The sequence below is a fragment of the Atractosteus spatula genome, chromosome 22 (genome assembly GCF_055471065.1).
Source record: "Atractosteus spatula isolate fAtrSpa1 chromosome 22, fAtrSpa1.hap1, whole genome shotgun sequence".
Lineage (NCBI taxonomy): Eukaryota > Metazoa > Chordata > Actinopteri > Semionotiformes > Lepisosteidae > Atractosteus > Atractosteus spatula.
This window is the reverse complement of record NC_142727.1, coordinates 4313329-4334966: the sequence shown is the minus strand read 5'-3', so window position 1 is coordinate 4334966 and position 21638 is coordinate 4313329. Positions and strand designations below refer to the sequence as shown.

General features: G+C 53.5%; 1 protein-coding gene across 1 annotated transcript in view; it reads left to right on the top strand.

The window, feature by feature from the left end:
• sorl1 (sortilin-related receptor, L(DLR class) A repeats containing) overlaps positions 1 to 21638 on the top strand; it is a 73120-nt gene that overhangs the window by 19660 nt on the left and 31822 nt on the right. The window contains exons 5-11 of the mRNA XM_088939599.1: positions 281 to 348; positions 2845 to 3025; positions 14347 to 14448; positions 14546 to 14715; positions 15501 to 15693; positions 17471 to 17588; positions 20855 to 20928. Of these exons, the coding sequence (XP_088795725.1) occupies positions 281 to 348; positions 2845 to 3025; positions 14347 to 14448; positions 14546 to 14715; positions 15501 to 15693; positions 17471 to 17588; positions 20855 to 20928 (906 nt within the window). The remainder of the gene's footprint in view (positions 1 to 280; positions 349 to 2844; positions 3026 to 14346; positions 14449 to 14545; positions 14716 to 15500; positions 15694 to 17470; positions 17589 to 20854; positions 20929 to 21638) is intronic.

Sequence of the window (21638 nt, the reverse complement as noted above, 5' to 3'; positions counted from 1 at the left end):
GGCAGAATCAATGTTACACTGTACCCATATAGTGGTAGGAGCTGTGAACTCCTGCTGAATCCACATGCTAAACTGTAACCTTCACGCTTGCTGTAGCACAGATGCTTCTCCCTCCCTGTGTACTGAACTCCCATCCTCTGTGCTAAACTCCCGATGGGGATGTTTCACAACTAGACCCGCATGCAGACAAAATCCCTTCCTTCGGGACTGTTAGCTGCAGCTCTGGAAAGCAAGCCAGCAGAGTTTAACCCTCCTTTCTCCTCTCCTCGCCCCGCTGAAGCTGTGGAAGTCGGACGACTTTGGCGAGACCTGGGTGCTGATTCAGGAGCACGTCAAAGCCTACTTCTGGTGAGTTTGGTTGTTGTTCTTTCCCGATGTATTAGAATTAAAAGGAGGAATTTTCGTGCCCCTGGTAGCGGACGTTTGCCACACAAAGAGAATCATTTAGCACCGGTGATGGAGAGCTCGTTGGGAACTGCAGACACAGTAACCCTCCTGCACCGGGGCTGGGAACAACTGATCCAAAACCATCCAGACCCCCCAATTTGTCCTGGATCTGGGGGATCCATCCCAAAGTCCTTTTGCATCCTGGCAAGAGTTTTTTTTGGGGGGGCAGGATTGAAACTTCGAGCTGTGGTGCCCCATCCGTGATGATCTCCCACTTATCCTTCGGGAAACCCTAAGGAATTGATCATGAAAAAACAAAGCAGTAATGGGCTTTTCGCTCTGTAACAGGCGGAAGATGAAAGAAGTGCTACTGGGCCAGTGTTTGTTAATCTCCTGTAGTTGTTCTGCCCGGAAGGCTGTTTGCCATGCCCTGCTCATCTGACAACGAGACTCATTAAAACGGGATCAATTAACAGCAGAAAGATTTGCAGATAAATTCCCCGTTAATGCGTTTCGATTGTCCCTCTGGTTGCTATGCATTTCCAGTGAGCGCTAATCGTGTTTTCTCCAGGCCTGTGAAAGCGCCTGTGTGCCGTGCTCTGTGAGACACAGCTGGCTGGGGAGCGCGCTGTCCCCCTGTGACATCCTGCTGCCCGGAGCGACGAATTGAGAGCTCCTTTCACGTCGTCTGTGGAAGGTCTCTGAAGAGAGAGATGAACCAGCTCGGTGGTGTTTTTTTGGTTTTGCCAGCAGCTACATCACCCTGCAGCCCCCAGCTGGCAGCCCCACTGGAGCTCAGCAGGTGTGAGCCTGGCCAGTACCTGGATGGGAGACTCCTGGGAAAGCTGAGGCTGCTGCTGGAAGAGGTGTTAGTGGGGCCAGTAGGGGGCGCTCACCCTGTGTGGGTCCTAATGCCCCAGTATAGTAACGGGGACACTACACTGTAAAAAAGGTGCCGTCCTTCAGATGAGACGTAAAACCGAGGTCCTGACTTTCTGTGGTCATTAAAAATCCCAGGGTGTTTCTGAAAGAGTAGGGGTGTAACCCCTGGACAAATTTCCCCCTGGCCTTTACCAGTCATAGCCTCCTAATAACCCCCATCTCTGAACTGGCTTCATCACTCTGCTCTCCTCCCCACTGAGAGCTGGTGTGTGGGGAGAGGACTGGAGCATCATCCAGGTGGGGCTGCACACTGGTGGGGGTGGAGGGGATCCCCATGACCTGTAAAGAGCTCTGAGTGGAGTGTCCAGAAAAGAGCTCTAGAAGTGTGAGGAATCATTATTATTATTTTTGTAACATCAGCGTAGTCGTACGTGCTCTGTTAATGATTTATCGACTAAAAAGAGCCGTCAGGGTTCTTTGGCTCAGAATAAGGTCGAGAGTGGCTCTGCTCAGCAGCTCCACTTGGAGCTCCACCTTGCAGAAGCTGTAGCCCGGGGCATCTGGGAAGACGGGGGTGGCGTGTTCGGCCTCAGTGCGGAACGTGCGCGTGCAGATCCCCGCCCTGGTGACCCAGCCGACTGGGAGAGCTGGAGGTGCGAGCCCAGGAGGCCGGGCGGGCATCTGCATCAGTACTGTCAAGATCGGCAGCCGTTTTAAAATTAAGAGGCCCGCCGTTCGGCAAGACAAGTGCGTTGATAAACGTCGGCGGCCCTCAAGACCGGGCTGAGCTCATTCCCCGCGCCGAGTACTGCAATGGGCACGAGCAGAGGGAGAGAAGAGGGGACAGGCGACCTCATCCTCTACTCTCGGAACCGGCGCTCGTCTGTGCTGACAAAATAAAGACAAGCCCAGCGAGAGCAGCTCTGTCTTCGTGTCCTTTTTTTTTTCGCCTTTTTCGCGCCATGCAAAGGAGGCGAGGCTGCAGATCCCCCCAGCTGGTTTCAGTAGGTGTTCAGAAGGACATACGTGCTGCTGCTGCTGCTGCTGCCGCCTTCTCGCAGTTTCAGATGCGATCAGGCACGCTGAGGAAGCAGGAAGGAGGTGCCTGATCTCATCTGAAGCGCTCCTGTGAAGAAGGCATGCTCCTTCGTCACCGTTTCCGTCTGGTTTTGCCTGCACTGCTGGGGGCACAGCCCTGACCTGGATTTAAATTCAGTTTCGGGTGGTAGCCCCCCCAGAACCCCTATGCACACACGCACTGGCTGTAAGTCGGGGGGGGGGAGTCACCTGGGACCCCCCCATCACCCCACCCCAGACTCTTCAGGGTCACTCCTCTGCACTGCCTGGTTTCACAGGCCAGCCTGAGAGTGGGGGGGCTTGGATTCATTTATTCATTTCACGGGCATCGTCTCACACTTACCCACAGTTGACGATTAATCACACCAGATTTGGGCCAGACTCCTTGAAGTGTTAGTTTGAGGCCGTCGGCCCAAGAGCCTGGCCTTTTTGCGTGGGTGGGGAGTCGGGGCGGCCGTGCAGCCCGTGGTCACCCCTGTGTCTGTCCCTGTCCCGCAGGGGGGTGGAGCCCTACGATGCCCCCACCACCGTGTTTGTCCAGCGCCACGAGCCCCTGCACACCTCCAGCGTCCTCAGCAGCACCGACTTCTTCCAGAGCGAGCCGAACCGCCGGCTCATCCTGGACCGGGTGGACTCCTTCCAGCTGCGCGACAAGTACATGTTCGCCACCAGGAACGTGGTGAGTTTCCGGGGGCGCGATGAGGCGGGGGGCTGGGCGCAAGAACCATCAGGGCCGGCAGCCGGCAGCCATGCCACCCTGCAGCTCCCAGCTGGCAGCCCCACTGGAGCTCAGCAGGTGTGAGCCTGGCCAGTACCTGGAGGGGAGACTCCTGGGAAAGCTGAGGCTGCTGCTGGAAGAGGTGTTAGTGGGGCCAGTTGGGGGCGCTCACCCTGTGGTCTGTGTGGGTCCTAATGCCCCAGTATAGTGACGGGGACACTACACTGTAAACAGGCGCCGTCCTTCGGATGAGACCTAAAACCGAGGTCCTGACTCTCTGTGGTCATTAAAAATCCCAGGGTGTTTCTCGAAGAGTAGGGGTGTTACCCTGGTGTCCTGGCCAAATTTCCCCCTGGCCTTTCCCAGTCATGGCCTCCTAATAATCCCCATCTCTGAACTGGCTTCATCACTCTGCTCTCCTCCCCACTGAGAGCTGGTGTGTGGGGAGAGGACTGGAGCATCATCCAGGTGGGGCTGCACACTGGTGTAGGTGGAGGGGGATCCCCATGACCTGTAAAGAGCTTTGAGTGGAGTGTCCAGAAAAGCGCTATATATGTTTAAGCAATTGATTTATTTATTGCATCCGGGGTATCGGCTTCAAAACCCCAGCTGGGCGTCTTGTTCCAGGCTCCCACAACCCTTTGTGTAAAGAGCGCCTGAAATGCACTCCCCGGTAGTTTACCCATGTGTCTGCTTGCCCATGTTTGAGTATGATTCAGATATGTCTTGTTTATTTTGGTCCTGGCTCTGCTTGTTCTGGTTACACTTTGTTTTCCCTGATCAGTGACCCTTGATTCATGTTATAATAGTTAACCATTGGGCAGCACAGCGTATCAACTGTCTGCCTGTGAAAATGGAGCCCGGTTAATTATAGATTTTTTTATTGAATGATTTTATGCACATAGTAGAGAGCACGGGTAATTCAGAAACACTCTGCAAAGGCTGATTCTGCAAATAAAGCGGTGACACTGATAGATTTGACGCAGCAGGAGACAAACAGGGTCTCTGATTGCTTCAATAAGTAGCTCTCCAAATGGAAAAAAAAGTGTCGATCGATGCAATTTTCAGCAAAGAAAAACTCTGGCCAATTAGGGACTATTTCCAAGACAGTGCATGAACGGAAAATAATTAATGAACTACTAGTGATCCAGGAAGCAGTTCGTAAAATACCTTTCATAACCCAGTAGTATTAGAGGAAATGAAGGAAGTATTTCACGCGTGCTGTCGTTGTAATCAAGGCTGGTTTTATTTTATGGGTGGTTACGTCGCTGGGCTGTGCTCATCATTGATTCCAGTGTGCAGTGAAATTCAACAATACAAGCTCGTTGCAGGTACAGGAATCTGGAATCTGGGCATCTGGAAGTGGAGTCGTATAATGGAAACAGACATTGTCTTGCACAGAGGCAGGTTCCCAGTATTGAATATGTCAGGGAAAAATAAAAGCAATAGACTGTGAATTTGAGCTCCTTTTGCTCTACTGTTACGATCAGCATTGGTGCTATTTTGATGTCTCTCTGTGTGTAGAGCAGTCAGAGGTGCTCAGGGCTGTGCTTGGGGGTCCCAGTTCCTCTGCAGGGTGACCAGTTGCCAACAGGTCTCTGTGCTCTTCGGTGTGACAGATAGCCACGACTCCCCCTCAGGGGAGCTCTGAACAGCGGTACGGGGCAGGGGTTCCTAGTTCTGGTCCTGTGGACGCCCAAGACTGTGAGGTTTTGTGGCAGGTGAGCTCTTGACTCTCATCCTTATTGGGGCCAACAGTTCGCCTGGTGAGAACCTTTGCAGAGTTTATTTTTCCCACCTCAGAGATCAGTTACTTAAGAAGTTCATTGGTTAAAAGGCGAACCGCCAGCGTGTTTAGAAACTGAAAATGATTCAGAGTTCAGACGAGGCCGGTCATTAGGATTCTGTTTAAGGGCTGAATGATTTAACTGAGTGCCGAGTGGGAGGAAGCCAATTAGCAGGTGAGCCGATTCTTTCAGATCATTGTGCTTTGCCCTGGGGAAAACCTGCCCAGCTGCGTCGTAGTCCCGAGTCTGACCTGCGGGCTTTTATCGTTGTGCAGTTTGCGATCACACATATTGACCCGTCGTGGTGATCGGGTCATCTCGTGCTTCAGCGCGGTCAGCGGTCAGTGGTGCGGGCCGGCCACGTCGCTGGGGGGCAGGTCAGCGATGGCAGAGCCCCCTTCTTAGTGGGGTGACCCTCAGCGGCCCACCTGTGACTAACACTTTTGCCAGTCTGTCCGTGCCTGAGTGGCCAAAAAAAGGCCTGGGAAAAGCAGTTTATGCTCTTTCTGGGAAGCATGTCTGGTGAATATACTGTACCTTTACTGTACCAGCCAGCAGCCTGGCAACAGCAAATTATATCTCTCAAGAGGGAGGGAGAGGAGAGCATTGTGTGTAATATGTGCTGCCAAGCGTGTCCCAAGCGTGTCCTCCTTTTCCTGAAAGGCTGTATATTTGGGAAGGTTTCTTTAGTGCCTAGCAAATTAACCTAGATTATTACCTTTGCTTACTGCCCTGTCTTTCTCACACCCGAAGAAGGCTCCACGGCCGAAACGTTGTGTTTTCTTTCTTCTCTTCTCAGCCTGGAATAAACCCATCAACCGTTCCTTTGCGGCCTACGCCTGCTGACGCGGCTCCCCACCTGAACTACTCTAACCTCGGTTATGAGCACGTTAAATGACCGAGACCCACGCGTTTTACAGATGCACCGATTAAAACGTGCCAAATGGATATTTCTTCTTTGCCGGGACCGGTCGACCAGTCCTTCAGCCGCACGAGAAGCTCGGACCTTCCCTCTTAATTCTGGGGGCGCCCCTTCCGAGATCTTTCGGAAAACCGCGGCGTGGTTTTTCAGGATGGACTGGGGAGCAGCGCACATCCTCTCGCTCCTGGCTTTCGTTAAGTCGGCTTTTTTATTGTACTGCAGTTCTGCCTCAGAGCCGGGCAAACGACAGGAGAAAGGGTGGCCTTCCTGATTAGTACCGCTCGGTCGCTGCTTAAAGAAATTTATGGCAGTGGTCGAACGGAAGACCGCCCAGGACGCACGCCTGTGAAATACGAACGTCTCCTATTGTCCAATATCTCCAGGCTGCAAGGAGCAACGCGCTCTGCTTGTAGTTAGCCCGGGGATGTCTTGGCAGGGGGGGTCTGCTCTCTAGATTCAGGACTCGTGGGAATCGCTGCCAGGCAAAGTGGGCAGAGCAACTCCTCTCTGCTTTATCCTTCACTGTGAGAAGCTTCCTCTCCCCATTTGGGTTTCTCCTTTACCGAAATACTTCTAAGTACCCACTGCCCCCATGCTAAATCTGTGTTTGTTTCTTCTCTCCTGGCATTATTAGAATAGGCTCTACTGTGATTGCTTGGTGTGGCTTAGATAAGATAAGATCACTTTATTGGCCCTATACAATTTCTTGCATTAGGAATTTGTCTTTTCGCAGACCCCAGCTTGCTCTCCAGGAGACACACAGACAGGGAGAGAGAAGCTGGGGGTCAGAGCGCAGGGTCGGCCATTCGTAGGGCGCCCCTGGAGCAGTTGGGGTTCAGGGCCTTTGCTCAGGGGCCCAACGGAGTCGGATTCCTCTGCCGGCCGCGGGATTTGAACCGGCAATCTTCTCTCCCTGTCTGCGTGTCTCACGGAGAGCAAGCTGGGGGTCTGCGAAAAGACACATTCCTAATGCAAGGAATTGTATAGGGGCCAATAAAGTGATCTCATGGCCGGCCGCTGGAGAGACTCACGGGCAGGAGCTGGCGCTGGCTTGTCGGCTCTCGGCCCCATAGAGCAGACGTGCCAAGACAGAGCAGCTGCACAGTGGCTCTGCCTCTTCACGAGTCAAGGGGCACTCTAGTGTGGCCTACCGTCACTCGGACAGCCGGAGTTCCATCACAGAGACGGTAGTAGATGTCTTCTCCATCATACAATAGGCAGCAGGCCTGTGGCGTTTTCTTGCCTGTTTTCTTTTACGGGAAAGGGCTCGAGGGTTCCAAATATAGCTGTGATGAAACAAGGGGGTGAGCCATTATCGAGAAATGCATCATACGAGATCCATAAACGGATATACGGTATCGAGCAGAATTCTCCCGCCGGGTGTGCGGCAGAACGAGGGAGCAACAGGAGCATGAGGGGTGAGTGAGGAGGAAGGACGCTGGAGAGGGAGCAGCGGGCGCGAGGGAGCGTCCAAGCAGGCCGATGGCTCAGGGGAAGGGCTGAAAAACCGAAATCGATGAATTAACCGAGGGATCTGAAAAAAGTCTTTTGAGAGCCGGTGGGCGGCGGCTGAAGGAATCGTTGTGGATTTGCTGGCCTTTTGGGAGCTAATAGTCCTGAAATCCCTGGAAAAGACGATCCTGGCTGGAAGAGGTGAAGCAGGGGCTTATGGGCTGGAAGAGGTGAAGCAGGGGCTTATGGGCTGGAAGAGGTGAAGCGGGGGATTATGGGCTTGGAGCGATCTTTTGATCCTCACCGCTCTGACCTATCGGGGGCCTTCATCCTTGATCCTTCTCGAGAAGAACAGCTCCCACTCTGAGAGGTTTTCTCGTCCCCCAAGAGTCTATGGATTCTGCTGGCTTAGTGATTTACTGCAATACTTCCAAGTACAGCCTTTTTTTTTTCCCCAGTGTTGCCAGTGTAAACAGCTAAATGGCAGGGCGCTTTCTGCAGTAGATACGATGAACGAGGTTGCTGGACAAATACCTCTGGGTGATCAGTGCAATGTATACGTGTGTGTGTGCTGCGCATTTCCCAAAGTGACTCGGGCTGTTTCTTTTTTGATGCGTAGCCCTTTCATCTCCTTCCTCTGTGGGTGTCTGCAAGGGCACCAGCCCTTGGCCACTCCACGCCCCCACGCTGCCCACACTGCGAGCACGCAGTGGGCTTGTGGCCAGCCCGCCACTGCAGGCTGCCAGGCCCGCCCCGATTATCGCGCCATGTCCCTGCACCTTCAAGGACCCTGAGCGCTGCATTCCTTCTTCGACCCGCACTCCTCTCCCTTTGCTCGTAAGACCCGATCTCCTCCTCGTCTGTCTGAGGGCCTGTACGTGTGCGTGTTCTGATTGCACTGTGAAGGGCTGGAGATGATGGAATTAAGTGATCAGGTACTGGATGGGTGGAAATCCTGGACCTTTCGGACAAAGGGATTTGAAATCGCCCTAGGGATGGGGCCCTACAGTCGCTTCTCTAATCCTGCTGATCACCAAAGACCCCGGATCCAACGCCGGCTTTAACTGGGGACTGTGCCAGGTTTATGGCTATTTACTCACAAACCACAGCCCTTCCCTGTGGCTTTTGAGAACCATCTTTGGTTGCTCCGGCACCAAAGGCATCTGCTGGCACTAGAACAGAAGGAGAGAGGAAACCGTCTCTCCCAGAGTCTCAGCGGGTGGCCTTTCTCGTGTGTTGGGGGGGGGGGGGGGGAGCATCTCTGAGGGAGAGCACGAGCCCGCCTCTGTTGTGAGTCAAAGGGGAAAATTAGCCGAACCCGCCAGGGCGTGAGGGGAGGCCTGTGGCCCCGTGTCTTTGTCTGGTCCTCCAGAGGTGACAGGGGGCCGCGCCGCCAGCGGACGGCAGTAAATGGGACCGTTCAGGGTCAGGAAGTGGGTTGAGTGAGGCTTGTGGTTTGCTGGGCACGAGCTCTTCGTAGAAACAGGCCCCAGCTGCAGGAGGGCTGAATGCATTTGGTGCAAGTCTCCTTGTGAGTCACGGTAAAATTGCACTGTACTGTGGCATGTTTATTTAATCTGTTCTGCTGGCACGCATCTGTTGAGCACAATATGGGTAGAATGCGTCTGATGGTTTGGGGGTAGTACATAGTAGAAGGAGATGCCGGTCTTAGATGTGCAATCTGAGCTGACAAAAATGATTCCCAAGATGATTCTGAGCATCAGTTAAAAAATGTGACTTGAAGTTTTTGTAAAAAGGGTTCAGACGGGTTCAGTGCATTCATTCGTCTTTCTCTCTGCTTTTCCGCTGTGGCTCCTCTGCTGTCATCGCCCCAGCCGTCACCTTTCTCTCGCTCACGACGAACTGCTGGGAGCGGACGTTTTCGATACTTCCTGGTTCATCTAGGTCAACGATGTGTTACGTCCCAGTGTGTGGTCTGTGTGTGTTTTTCTGTTATGTTCCACACTGCTGACCCTTGATTGTTCTCCCTCCCCCATTGGCCCACTGTTCCGTATGACATCATGATCAATCAGCCTCTCAGCCAATCAGACTACATCTTATTCACTAACTAACATGGAGGTTTTCAGGAAGGAGCGGCCTTTCGTTTGGCTTTTGGTTATCGCTTCGGCTTTGTTGTTTTGTTGGTTTTTTTGTTAGTTTCTTTGTACTTTCGTTTGTTTGTGTGTTTATCCTTGTTTTGCCATAACCTTGCCCCATCGTGTTACATGTTCAACCTTTGTGTTCTTTTGTACCCTGCTCCTGTTGATCACTCTCGTTCTCCCTTATTTGTATTCCTGGTTCTCTTGTGTTTTTGTGCGAACTTTTGTGTATAAGGTTAGTTTAGGTTGTTGGGTACACTTTACCCACTTAGTTGACTTTGTATTAGTAACACCAGTTCAGTACGGGTGGGTGCCATTTGTCTTGTATGGTTTTGGGTAGTCAGGGGAGGTTAGTTAGGGTGTCGAAGACGCTGAAGACCGTGTGTTTGGGGTTTTCTTTTGCAGTCAGGTCAGCTTTCCCTCACCTTCCTAGCCAGCTCCATTTTTCTTTGTTATTTTCTTTCCTTTGGGACTACTCTAGTTCCTTACCCTTGTTATCACGCTTCCTAGTCCCTCACCAGAACCCACCTGCTTCCAAAAGAATTATCCTAAATGTTACACTTGGGGTCGTAACAGATGACAAGATTTCTTGGATGTTCGGGCCAAGGATGCTCTCGGCATCAAAAAAGTGCCCTTCCTGGTGGTACCCCCGAACCGTCTGCCCCCTAACCCGTTCATTCCCGTTGGCTCACTGCCGGGTGCAGCAGAGCCGACCCCTTTTGCTTTGTCTTGGGTTCGAGAATGATTCCTCACGCTACAGGAAAGGGAAACGTCAGCAGAGGGTAACAACGGTGGTCGGGGAAGACCGCAGCCTGCAGTCAGCGATAGAGAGCAGGGGACAAACCGCACGGAGGGCGAGGTACTCCAGTGAACTCACTGAAGGTTCGTTTCTAACTCGCTGGCCTGCAGGTTCAAATCCAATCAAAGTTTATTGATCAAATGCACAACAGTTCAGCGCGCAGCGGTAGTTGCTGCCAATGCAATGTCTGTTCCGCGAGCTCACAAGAATCACAGAAATCGCAAAAATCACAAAATTGAGGTGATGAAAATAAGGTCACATAATAAAAAATGTAATAGAAATGGAATAAAACTCAGTATGAGTAGAGCTGTTATGAGTCCATGGTGTGTGCAATATATCCAAGCAGTGCAGTTATGCTGAAGACAGTGAAAACTGTGTGTCCATGTAGCCATTACAGGTGATTTGCTAAAGGAGCTGCAGGTTGGCTATTTAGCAGGCTTACTGCCTGGAGGTAGAAGCTGTTCCGTAGTCTGTTGGACTTGGACCGAATGCTTTGGTACCATTTACTGGACGGTAGGAGGGAAAACAGTTTGTGACTGGGATGACTGGGGTCCTTGAGAATGGACCTGGCCTTCTTCCGAGACAGCTAGCTGAGTCGATGCCTCGGACGCCTGGCTGAGTCGATGCCTCGGACGCCTGGCTGAGTCGATGCCTCGGACGCCTAGCTGAGTCGATACCTCGGACGCCTGGCTGAGTCGATACCTCGGACGCCTGGCTGAGTCGATACCTCGGACGCCTGGCTGAGTCGATACCTCGGACGCCTAGCTGAGTCGATACCTCGGACAGCTAGCTGAGTCGATACCTCGGACGCCTGGCTGAGTCGATACCTCGGACGCCTGGCTGAGTCGATACCTCGGACAGCTAGCTGAGTCGATACCTCGGACAGCTAGCTGAGTCGATACCTCGGACAGCTAGCTGAGTCGATACCTCGGACAGCTAGCTGAGTCGATACCTCGGACGCCTGGCTGAGTCGATACCTCGGACGCCTGGCTGAGTCGATACCTCGGACGCCTGGCTGAGTCGATAGTTTCAGCCTGAAGCAGTACATGCAGGGTTGTCGCACTTGTCCACTCTTCCCAAGATGCCGTTTCCTCGAGGCCCGGCATCAGCGGTCAAGTGAGTTATACCGTTTCGGGTTTTTTTCCTGGCTGAGGCGAGATTTCGTTCTGCGCGGTACTGATCCACCCCCCCCCCCCCGCGAAGGCAGGGGATCCCCGGCTCAGCTTTTGTGCCGCCAGCGTCTGCGGAAGGATCGCTGCACTCCGAGAGCCGGATGACTCGGCTATTCGTATTTTTCTCTTGAATATAATCCAGGATCCGCAGGGGCTTAGCTGTTCAAAGGCAGGCAGGCAGACAGGTCGGGAACAAACCGTGCTTGTTCTCCTTGGTTGGAAAAGGCACTGAGCTCATTTGCCCGCTGTCAGCCAGCCAGCCGCAAAACTCTCTCTCTCTCACTCGGGATCCCGATGGGGCCACCGGTTTCGGAGCGGTCAGGATACACACTTTGTGACAGCTCCGCCTGCGGGCCGCTTCACAGTTTCGAACCCTGGCACGAAAGAACGTCTCGGTGGCCAGGAGCGGAAGTTTTCTGATCCATCCTGCCTCATGCAGCTCTGGGGTCTTCAAGCCCCTCGATTTCTTGTAGTCGAAGTTGGCAAGGTGGAGGTCAGAAATGCATTGTGAGCTCCAGAAGCCCTGATCACGTGGGGCCATGCTAACATGTCTGCAGCACATATTATTATTATTATTATTATTAATTGCTTACACTTATATAGCGCTTTTCTGGACACTCCACTCAAAGCTCTTTACAGGTCATGGGGATCTCCTCCACCCCCACCAGTGTGCAGCCCCACCTGGATGATGCTCCAGTCCTCTCCCCACACACCAGCTCTCAGTGGGGAGGAGAGCAGAGTGATGAAGCCAGTTCAGAGATGGGGGTTATTAGGAGGAGTGATCACGTGCAGACAAGTGATCTGCAGCATGTCTAGGTCTAGGGACTGCGTGTGAAGTGAAGATCCCTGAATGGAGGGTGTGAGACTGAGAAAGCCACTTGCGTTGCCTGCGTCGAGCTCCTGCTGCAGCTGAAGAAGAAGTTTCGCATTGCTGCAGAGCACCAACTTTGATCAAGGACACGTGACCTGTGCCTTCCTCGTTGTACCGTAGATGCTCAGATAGAAATTGGCGCCCACAAAACCACAGACCGAAACCAGTTTATCTGGAGCCGAGTGCAGCTAGTTTGCATTTGTAAAAACCCTCCCCCTCTGTCGAGCGACTTTGTAAAGCCCGATCGCCGCGAGACGAGCTGCAGACGTTCGGCGGGGTCTTTCCTGTGGCCGTGTGCGGAGAAGGGGGTGGGGTATCTGTGACCAAGACACTTCTTTTCTTGCAAGAGCCCAGGGCATCTCCTTCGGCCCCGTGGTAGAACCGCGCCTCCCGCCGCGCTCACGGCGGTAATGATATTTTTAATTGAGGCCACTTGTACGGGGGCACTCTGTACTTACAGTAATTGTGAATTCGGGAGTGTGAAAAAATATCGCTCGGAATCCTATTAGTCAGGAGCTCAGGGAAGGCATTGGAGATTCAGTTGTGACCTTGTATTAAACTTCAGGCTTAGTGCAGAGGCAAGGACATAACACGCAGAGGGACTGACAGGAGATTCAGGATTGCAGACCCAGTTTCAGGAACTGTGTGAGCATGACAGCCCCTGCGTCTTCCTTGATTCCTTCTATGGGCTTCAGATGTCAAAGGCCTTCTGTTTCGGGAAATCTAAATTGGACTGCTTTTGCTCGTGAAATACACAATCTGATAATAATGATAATGTTTCTTTATTAGCCCTATACAATTTCTTGCATTAGGAATTCGTCTTTTCGCAGACCCCAGCTTGCTTGCTCTCCATGAGACACACAGACAGGGAGAGAAGCTTGGGGTCAGAGCGCAGGGTCAGCCATCGTATGGTGCCCCTGGAACAGCGGGGGTTAAGGGCCTTGCTCAGGGGCCCAACGGAGTAGGATCCCTCTGCCAGCCGTGGGATTTGAACCGGCAACCTTCCAGCCACAGGCGCAGATCCTGAGCCGCAGCGCCACCACTCCGCCCTGGCGAAATACGCTTGCGAAGCAAATCTCTCCTGAAGATTGTAGAAGAGAGATCGGTGTGGGCACCTTTAAAAAAAAAAAAAGGAAAATACCCAGAAATGCATTCACAAAACCGCGCTGTGAGCAGCCGCTGATACAGGCGATGACTGTCAGCCTGATTTAGGTGCAGTGAAGATTCCGTACCGGATGCTGTCAGGAGAAATGTGCGGCACGCTTTCTGTTTGTGGGAGAGCTGCAGTGAGCAGGGCCGGATTTAGGCGTTCGTAGGCCCCAGGCACTTTCTCTCCAAAATGTGCAGCAAGAGGGGTAAACGCCAATTGAGTGACGTCGATTGACATGATGCACCTTAAACTCTTCTAATGCTAAACCCCGTGATTGCTGGAGCGAGTCGAGCGACCATCACCTTGATCCTTCTGGTGTCCGGATCAGCCACTAGACAGCGTGTGATTAGTGCTTTGGAGCACCTAGAGTCGACCGCAAGCCTGTTGTTTCAGCTCGTTTCTTCGTTAGTCGCTAGTGGTTCCCTCCTTCGTGGGCCCTAGGCACTGTGCCTGCAGTGCCTGATGGGAAATCCGGCACTGGTACTGGCGGACGTGGCTCACGGTGCTGCTGGACTGCAGTATGACATGCGGTACCGATCCCATCAGGAGAACAACGTGGAGTCGTTCGGCACTGCTAGGCCCCGCGGGCGGGGCAGTGAGCCGCTCTGGGTGTGCTCGGCCCTGTTTTTGTACAAATCGTCAAAGGACTAGATCGCGTCAGTGGCTTCTTCTAAGAGTTTTGCAGCCTCTTTGCCAATGCTGGCCTTTCCAGCTCTTCTCGCAGTGGTGCCAAAAGGCAGTGGCAGAGGGAGGGGGGTTGGCAGTGTGGCGCAGTGATCATCCTCTCTGATCCCCCCTGGGTGACTAAATGTGAGCTGAGCCAGCTCGGGGAGATCAAACAGGCCAGCAGTGAAACAGAGGGCGCCATTGCACTAATGCGTAAAAAAAGAACTGATTAAAGAAATGTCATCCATCCACGGGCATCAGACCACATTGCAGTGCTCATGCCCTCTGCTGTCAGGGCGGAGCGGCTTCGAGTGTGTTGGAGTGCAGAGCCGATGACACCCTGTTTCTGCCCTTGTCCGTTCAGAGCCTGCTGGGAAGCCACGGGCCGTCCTCCGTGCAGCTGTGGGTCTCCTACAACCGCCAGCCCATGAGAGCAGCCCAGTTCATGACGCGCCACCCCATCACGGTGAGCCACGCCGGCCGGCCGGCCGCCCCCCCCCCCCCCCCCCCCGCCTCGCAGACCCGGTGCGTGACTGGTCCTTCCCCGCCTCTCGCCCCCGCAGGAGTACTACATCGCGGACGCGTCCGAGGACCAGGTGTTCGTGTGCGTCAACCACAACGGCAGCGTCACCAACCTGTACATCTCGGACGCGGAGGGGCTGAGCTTCTCCCTGTCCCTGGAGAACGTGCTGTACTACAGCCCTGAAGGCCCGGGCAGCAGCTCGCTCATCAGGTACCACTGGGGGGGGGGGTGCCGGGGCTCGGCTCAGCTCGGCTCAGCTCAGGGCACCGGGCAGCCAGCCGCTGAGAGACGGGTCAGCACAGGGGGCGGTCTGCAGTCATGCAGAGCAGGAGCTGGTTAACGAACAGTGCCATCAATTAACACCCCAGTATGCATTAATGCAGGGGGTAGTCTCTAGCTGGTTAAACAAACAGCGCCATCAATTAACAAGCAATTAACACCCCAGTATGCATTAATGCAGGGGGTAGTCACTAGCTGGTTAAACAAACAGGGCCATCAATTAACAACTAATTAACATCCCAGTGTGCATTAGTGCAGGGGGTAGTCACTAGCTGGTTAAACAAACAGCACCATCAATTAACAAGAAATTAACATCCCAGTATGCATTAATGCAGGGGCTGTGTTCAGCAGTCTTGCAGAGCAGGAGCTGGTTAACAAACAGTGCCATCAATTGAACAAGTACAGATTTATTCCAGGTGAAAAGAGAAGAAAGGAAACGCAGTGTTTCGGCTGTGGAGCCTTCTGACAGCCGAAGAAGGCTCCACAGCTGAAACGTTGTTTCTTTTATAAGCCTTTACTTGTTCCTTTGCAGCCTACGCCCCTACTCGAGCTGCATTAACACTTCCAGTGCGTGTCAGTGCAGGGGGTGGTCAGCGTGATTGTTAATCAACAATACCATCAGTTAACGGGCAGTTAGCATTGCAGTATGCATCAGTGCAGGGGGTGGTCCCTCACTGGTCCTCCAACCCGTTGTCACGCCTCTGCGTGTTGCGCAGGTATTTTGCGAGCGAGCCCTTTGCGGATATCCACCGGGTGGAGGGGCTGCGGGGGGTCTACATCGCCACGCTGACCAACGGCTCGCTGACGGAGGAGAACATGCGCTCGGTCATCACCTTCGACAAGGGGGGCACCTGGGAGCTGCTGCAGCCGCCCGCCGCCGACAGCCTGGGGGGCACACTGGACTGCGAGGTGCGGAGGGGGGCTGGGGGAGGGGGGGTGGGCACGGTGGGGCGATGGTTTTCCGTTCATCAACCCTGTCTGATCCCCCTCCAAGAAATCACGGGGGCGCGCGTCTGAGTTCACACCCGCGGGGAAGTGTGAGCGTCTGATGCGCTTCCGCCTGCTGAAGCGGCTCTGCTTTCCGAGAAAGGGAAGTGGCTTAGACCTGGCGGGCGTCTGCCTGGAACGGAGCCCAGATCCCCCGCTGACGGATCCGCCGGGCCCTGCCGTGCTGCGCCGCGCCACGGCGGTGCTGTCTGTCTTGGCCGTCTTCCAGGGCTGGGAGAGCAAGCAGCTGCAGCAGCAGCAGCAGCAGGGGCACCGAGGAGTGGCGAGCGAGGAAGCCGTAGTCAAACTGGGCTGCAGCTGCTCCCTCAGCAGCTGGTAGCTGAGATCTGCCGCCACCAGCAGCCTCCTTCATCAGTCCCGCTGAGATCTGCCGCCACCAGCAGCCTCCTTCATCAGTCCCCCTGAGATCTGCTGCCACCAGCGGCCTCTTTGATCAGTCCCCCTGAGATCTGCTGCCTCCAGCTGCCTCCTTGATCAGCCCCCCTGAGATCTGCAGCCTCCGTGATCAGCTCCCCTGAGATCTGCTGCCACCAGCGGCCTCTTTGATTAGTCCCCCTGAGATCTGCTGCCTCCTTGATCAGCCCCCCTGAGATCTGCTGCCTCCTTGATCAGCCCCCCTGAGATCTGCTGCCTCCTTGATCAGCTCCCCTGAGATCTGCTGCCACCAGCAGCCTCCTCGATCAGCCCCCCTGAGATCTGCTGCCACCAGCAGCCTCCTCGATCAGCCCCCCCCGAGATCTGCTGCCACACCAAGGAGAGCGACCCTCCCTGCAGGCTGTTTTGGCAATGGATGCGCGAGAGGCGCTGCTGTCCCCTAGTGTTCCCTTAGGGTAGTGTTCCCTTGCAGAAAGCCCCAAGATGCGGTTTGCAGGTTTTTTTAAAACTTTTTATTTAGCGATGAAAGGGTTTACAAACAACATCAGCAGAATAAACATTTGGCTTCATCTAACATTTCTGCCACATTTTATATGTAAAATGAACTATTTACACTATGCCAGCAGGTATGGAGGGCCATACAAAAAAAAATACAATTGTCTGATAAGAAACACAACAAACAACAAAAAAGCCTACACATGGATGTCACTGCATATTTTCTCATAAACTAGAATCAGGTCCCTGTAGGGAAATAAATTGAATTCGTTTCCCAGTATTTGCTAAACCTGCCTGCAATCTGAGAGAAAAAGTTATTTTTTCCATTATACGGATCTCATTCACAACATTAACCCATCGTTCGTGTGTTGGAGGTTCTTTTATAAACCATTTTTGTGTACTTTTTTACACGGTTTGCAGTTTTGGATGCGAAACAAACCCAGTGCAGTGCTAGATACCTTTTTTTTTTAAGCAATGGGCTGTCCTCATTAATACTCCTGGGACTGCTGCTTCTTTTTCCAATCTGAATCTTAACCTGTTGCAGCAGGTGACTCCTGCCTAGGTTTCCCACTGTGTAGAAAATTATCATAAAAATATGGATCCCCGGTTTTTGAAAAGATGCTCGTACATAGCGCAAGCCCCAACACTGGGTATTTCAAGCTGGCTTCCCTCTGTATATTTTAATACATTTTCATGGACAGATGTGTCAAGCTCTGCATCCCCCAGCATGAGCAAACCGCTGTGTTCGGCTTTGTTGCTCGCCGCTGGTGTGGCGGGTGGCGCTGATGCCCTCCTCTCCTCTCCACAGCTGGCGAAGGGCTGCTCCCTGCACCTGTCCCAGCGCTGGAGCCAGCTGCTCAACTTCCAGCTGCCCCGGATGCCCATCCTGTCCAAAGAGTCGGCCCCCGGCCTCATCCTGGCCACAGGTGGGTCCCCCACCTGCAGGGACAGACGTGAGCGTTAACTGTTAACTGCAGGATAATAATAATAAACTTTATTTTATATAGCGCCTTTAAAGGTGGCTTCTCAAAGCGCTTTACAGGATGACAACAACGATAAATAAGAAGAATACACAAGATAAAACACAATTACAATATAGAGAGGAGACCGTGGATGGTGGTAGTAAGAGAAGCAGAGGGGTGAAGAATGGAACCAGGTCAGTAAAGGCTCTTCTGAAGAAGAGGGTTTTGAGTCTGGATTTGAAGGAGTTTAGAGAAGGTGACTCTCTGATATCCTTGGGGAGAGAGTTCCAGAGCTTGGGGGCGCAGCAGGAAAAGGCCCTGTCACCCATACAGTGTAGACGGGCTTGGGGGACAGTAAGGAGCCCAGAGTTAGAAGAGTGAAGGTTGCGAGGTGGGGAGTAGGGCGATAATAGTTCAGACAGGTACTGAGGTGCCAAGCCATGCAGAGCCTTGTAGGTGAGCATGAGGATTTTAAAGTCCACACGGAATTTGACCGGAAGCCAGTGCAAGGACTCCAGGATAGGAGTAATGTGATCACTTGCACTAGACCTGGTCAGGATTCTGGCTGCTGAATTTTGGACATACTGCAGTTTGTTCAGAGTAGATTTAGATACCCCAGCGAGTAGAGCATTACAGTAGTCAATTCGAGAGAACACAAATGTTGTGTTGATCAGCTTTTTAGCCGCAGTTGGTGATAGCATAGGGCTATCTGCATAGGATCACTGCAGAGATGAGGGTGTAACCTGCAGAGGGAGTGACAGGAGGTTCAGGGAGTGTGCGAGCATGACAGCCCCTGTGTCTTCCTTGGTTCCTTCTATTGGCTTCAGATTTCGAAGGCCTCCTGTTTCTGAAATGTGCGGACATAACCTGCAGATGTTACCTGCGGTGTTACTGATTCCACCTGTACGCTAAGAACATGCTAGAGCAGGGCGTGTTAAGGGGGACTGCAATGCTATTTTCCTGTTTCGGGGTTAGAAAGGATCGGCATTGATGAGCGCATTTCAAACCACAGTGAAAGTAAAATGTACACAGTCATGTGTAAAACCTCCAATTTACATCACAGAATAGATTACATTTGCAGGTATGCGCAGCGCCATGTTCTGCGAGCAGGCTTGTGAATCTCTTTTAATCCAATGGAAATATTGTTCTCGATTTTGAGACCGTTTGGCTGACAGATACCACTATGTGTTCTCGGTTAACTCAGATCTGCAGATCACGCTGGAACATTTTGCGTAGTGAAATATCAGCTGCAGAGCCTGTACTTACTCGCTCGTCCAGCCCACGACATCACGCAATACCGGGACTAGTGAGCAGGAAGGGCCGCCTCACGTCACGGTGCTCACACACTCTCTCCTGCGGCGAGACCAGGGGTTTGCGTCAGCACGGCGACTTACAGAATCTGCACAAAGTTCGCAGTTTTGTGCTTCATTCCAAATCTTGGAAGTCTTTTTTTTTTTCCTATACTGTCAAAAAAAGAAATTGCGATTGCAGTTCTCCTTTAAGAGCTCCGCGCGTGACCGCTTTCAGTTCTTGACCCTGTTGCGCAGGTAAGTCCTGGGCGTCTGTGTCCCTGTGTGGGCGCCCATGTTTGCACTCTCGCTCACAGGGAAGCTGATCTAACCGGCCCAGCACACTGATAACCTCCCTGCTCCCTCCTGCCACAGCGGGGGGGGGGAGATGCCAGCTGTGAGGGTGCCCGCGCTGCAGCCTCGCCAAGAGCATCGATTTTTTTTTTTTGGTTTGTGAAGTGCACTCTGCGCGCTGGGAAGCGGTTTAAACCTTCAATTAAATCATTATTAGGTGACGGGCTCGGAGAGAGGCAGTGAATGGGGCGCCCCGCGGTGCTCCAGCACAGACGCTGTAATTACAGCCCCGGGAGCAGCTGGCAGTGCCAGGGCAGCCGGCGGGTAGGTAGCGCCCACAGCCCGACAGACAACACACCGCCGGGCTGCATTGCCAGCAGCCATATCGTCCTGTAGCTCCCAGCTGGCAGCCCCCCTGGAGACTCAGCAGGTGTGAGCCTGGCCAGTACCTGGAGGGGAGACTCCTGGGAAAGCTGAGGCTGCTGCTGGGAGAGGTGTTAGTGGGGCCAGCAGGGGGCGCTCACCCTGCGGTCTGTGTGGGTCCTAATGCCTCAGTATAGTGACGGGGACACTACACTGTAAAAAGGCGCCGTCCTTCGGATGAGACGTAAAACCGAGGTCCTGACTCTCTGTGGTCATTAAAAATCCCAGGGTGTTTCTCGAAAAGAGTAGGAGTGTTACCCTGGTGTCCTGGCCAAATTTCCCCCTGGCCTTTACCAGTCATGGCCTCCTAATAACCCCCATCTCTGAACTGGCTTCATCACTCTGCTCTCCTCCCCACTGAGAGCTGGTGTGTGGGGAGAGGACTGGAGCATCATCCAGGTGGGGGCTGCACACTGGTGGGGGTAGAGGGGATCCCCATGACCTGTAAAGAGCTCTGAGTGGAGTGTCCAGAAAAGCGTAATATAAGTGTAAGCAATTATTATTATTATTATTATTGTCTCGCAAGCCGGGCGTCTGGGTCCCAGTCTTCAGTAAACTGGGACGCAGCTCCCACCGCGTTCATGCTCTGGGGGTTAATGGCGCCTGACAGCTGCCGTTTCCGAGTCCTGGCTCCGAACTTCACGTACCTCGCCAGTGAGCAAACTCGCTGCCCCCCCTGCGCAGGCCCGACCTTCCCCCCCGGCTTCGCGCTGCTGGAACAAATCGCCGTGCTTTCCTGCTGCCGTCACCCTGGCTGCGGGCGATGTTTGCGTGCCCTGGCCAGGTCCCGCCAGTGTTTACTGAAGGCGCGCACACCGTCACGGTTTCCACCTCACCTGTGTGTTTTGGAGACGGGGGGAACGGCATTTTCTAAAGGCTGTGAATCCTGTCGTTTGTTCTCTTTACCGGTGCCACTGCGTGCAGGGACTCGGTTTTTGTCTTGGCTCGTGAAAACGGCACCCCAAGCGGAGGTTTCGCCCCCTACAGAGCCCCCCGCCAGATCCAGGGCTCAGCTCACAGGGCTGTGACTCCCTGCCTGCCGTCGGATCGCAGAGCGCCCCTGTGGGCCCTTGGGTGCGCTCGCAGCCTTGTTTGAGAAGGCGGGCGGCCCGTATCGAGGTGCCAACCTGTTCGGTTTTTTTCCAGTTTCCTCCTCCTTTGATCTCCGTCTGCGTCGCGGCCTTGACCCCCCCCTCACCCCGGCCCTCCGCTGTCTCTCCGCAGGCTCGGTGGGGAGGAGCCTGGCCAACAAGCCGAACGTGTACGTGTCCAGCAGCGCGGGGGCGAGGTGGAGAGAGGTGAGCGAGCCGGGCTTTACAGCGCCTCCTGCTGGTCAGAGCAGGGATCTCTTCTGGGCAGCCTGGAAACCAGGAAGCTGCTGCAGCACAACTCCAGGGGCTGGTATAGGAAAGGAAAACTGTGTGTGTTCTGTGATGTGGGTTCTCTGCAGTTTCCAGTCCAATAATGAGCACCAGGACAAAACAAAACTACCGGCAGTCCTGCCTCCTTGCGGCTCCACCACAGAAACTACAGCCAGTGTGTTACCCCTGCGTAGGTGAAATGACCTCAAGACGTGAGATTAAATTAGGTTGCGTAAAAATGGCATTGGTGTTCGGAGAGCATAAGTCAAAACGATTCCAACATCGGCCCGGTCGAAATGCTAGGAAATGGAAAAGAGCTGTGATGACCGGCAGCCAGACCACCCTGCAGCTCCCAGCTGGCAGCCCCCCCTGGAGCTCAGCAGGTGTGAGCCTGGCCAGTACCTGGATGGGAGACTCCTGGGAAAGCTAGTGGGGCCAGTAGGGGGCGCTCACCCTGCGGGTCTGTGTGGGTCCTAATGCCCCAGTATAGTGACGGGGACACTACACTGTAAAAAAGTGCCGCACTTTAGATGAGACATAAAACTGAGGTCCTGACTCTCTGTGGTCATTAAAAATCCCAGGGTGTTTCTCGAAAAGAGTAGATAGATAATACTTTATTAATCCCGTAGGGAAATTGATGTAAATTG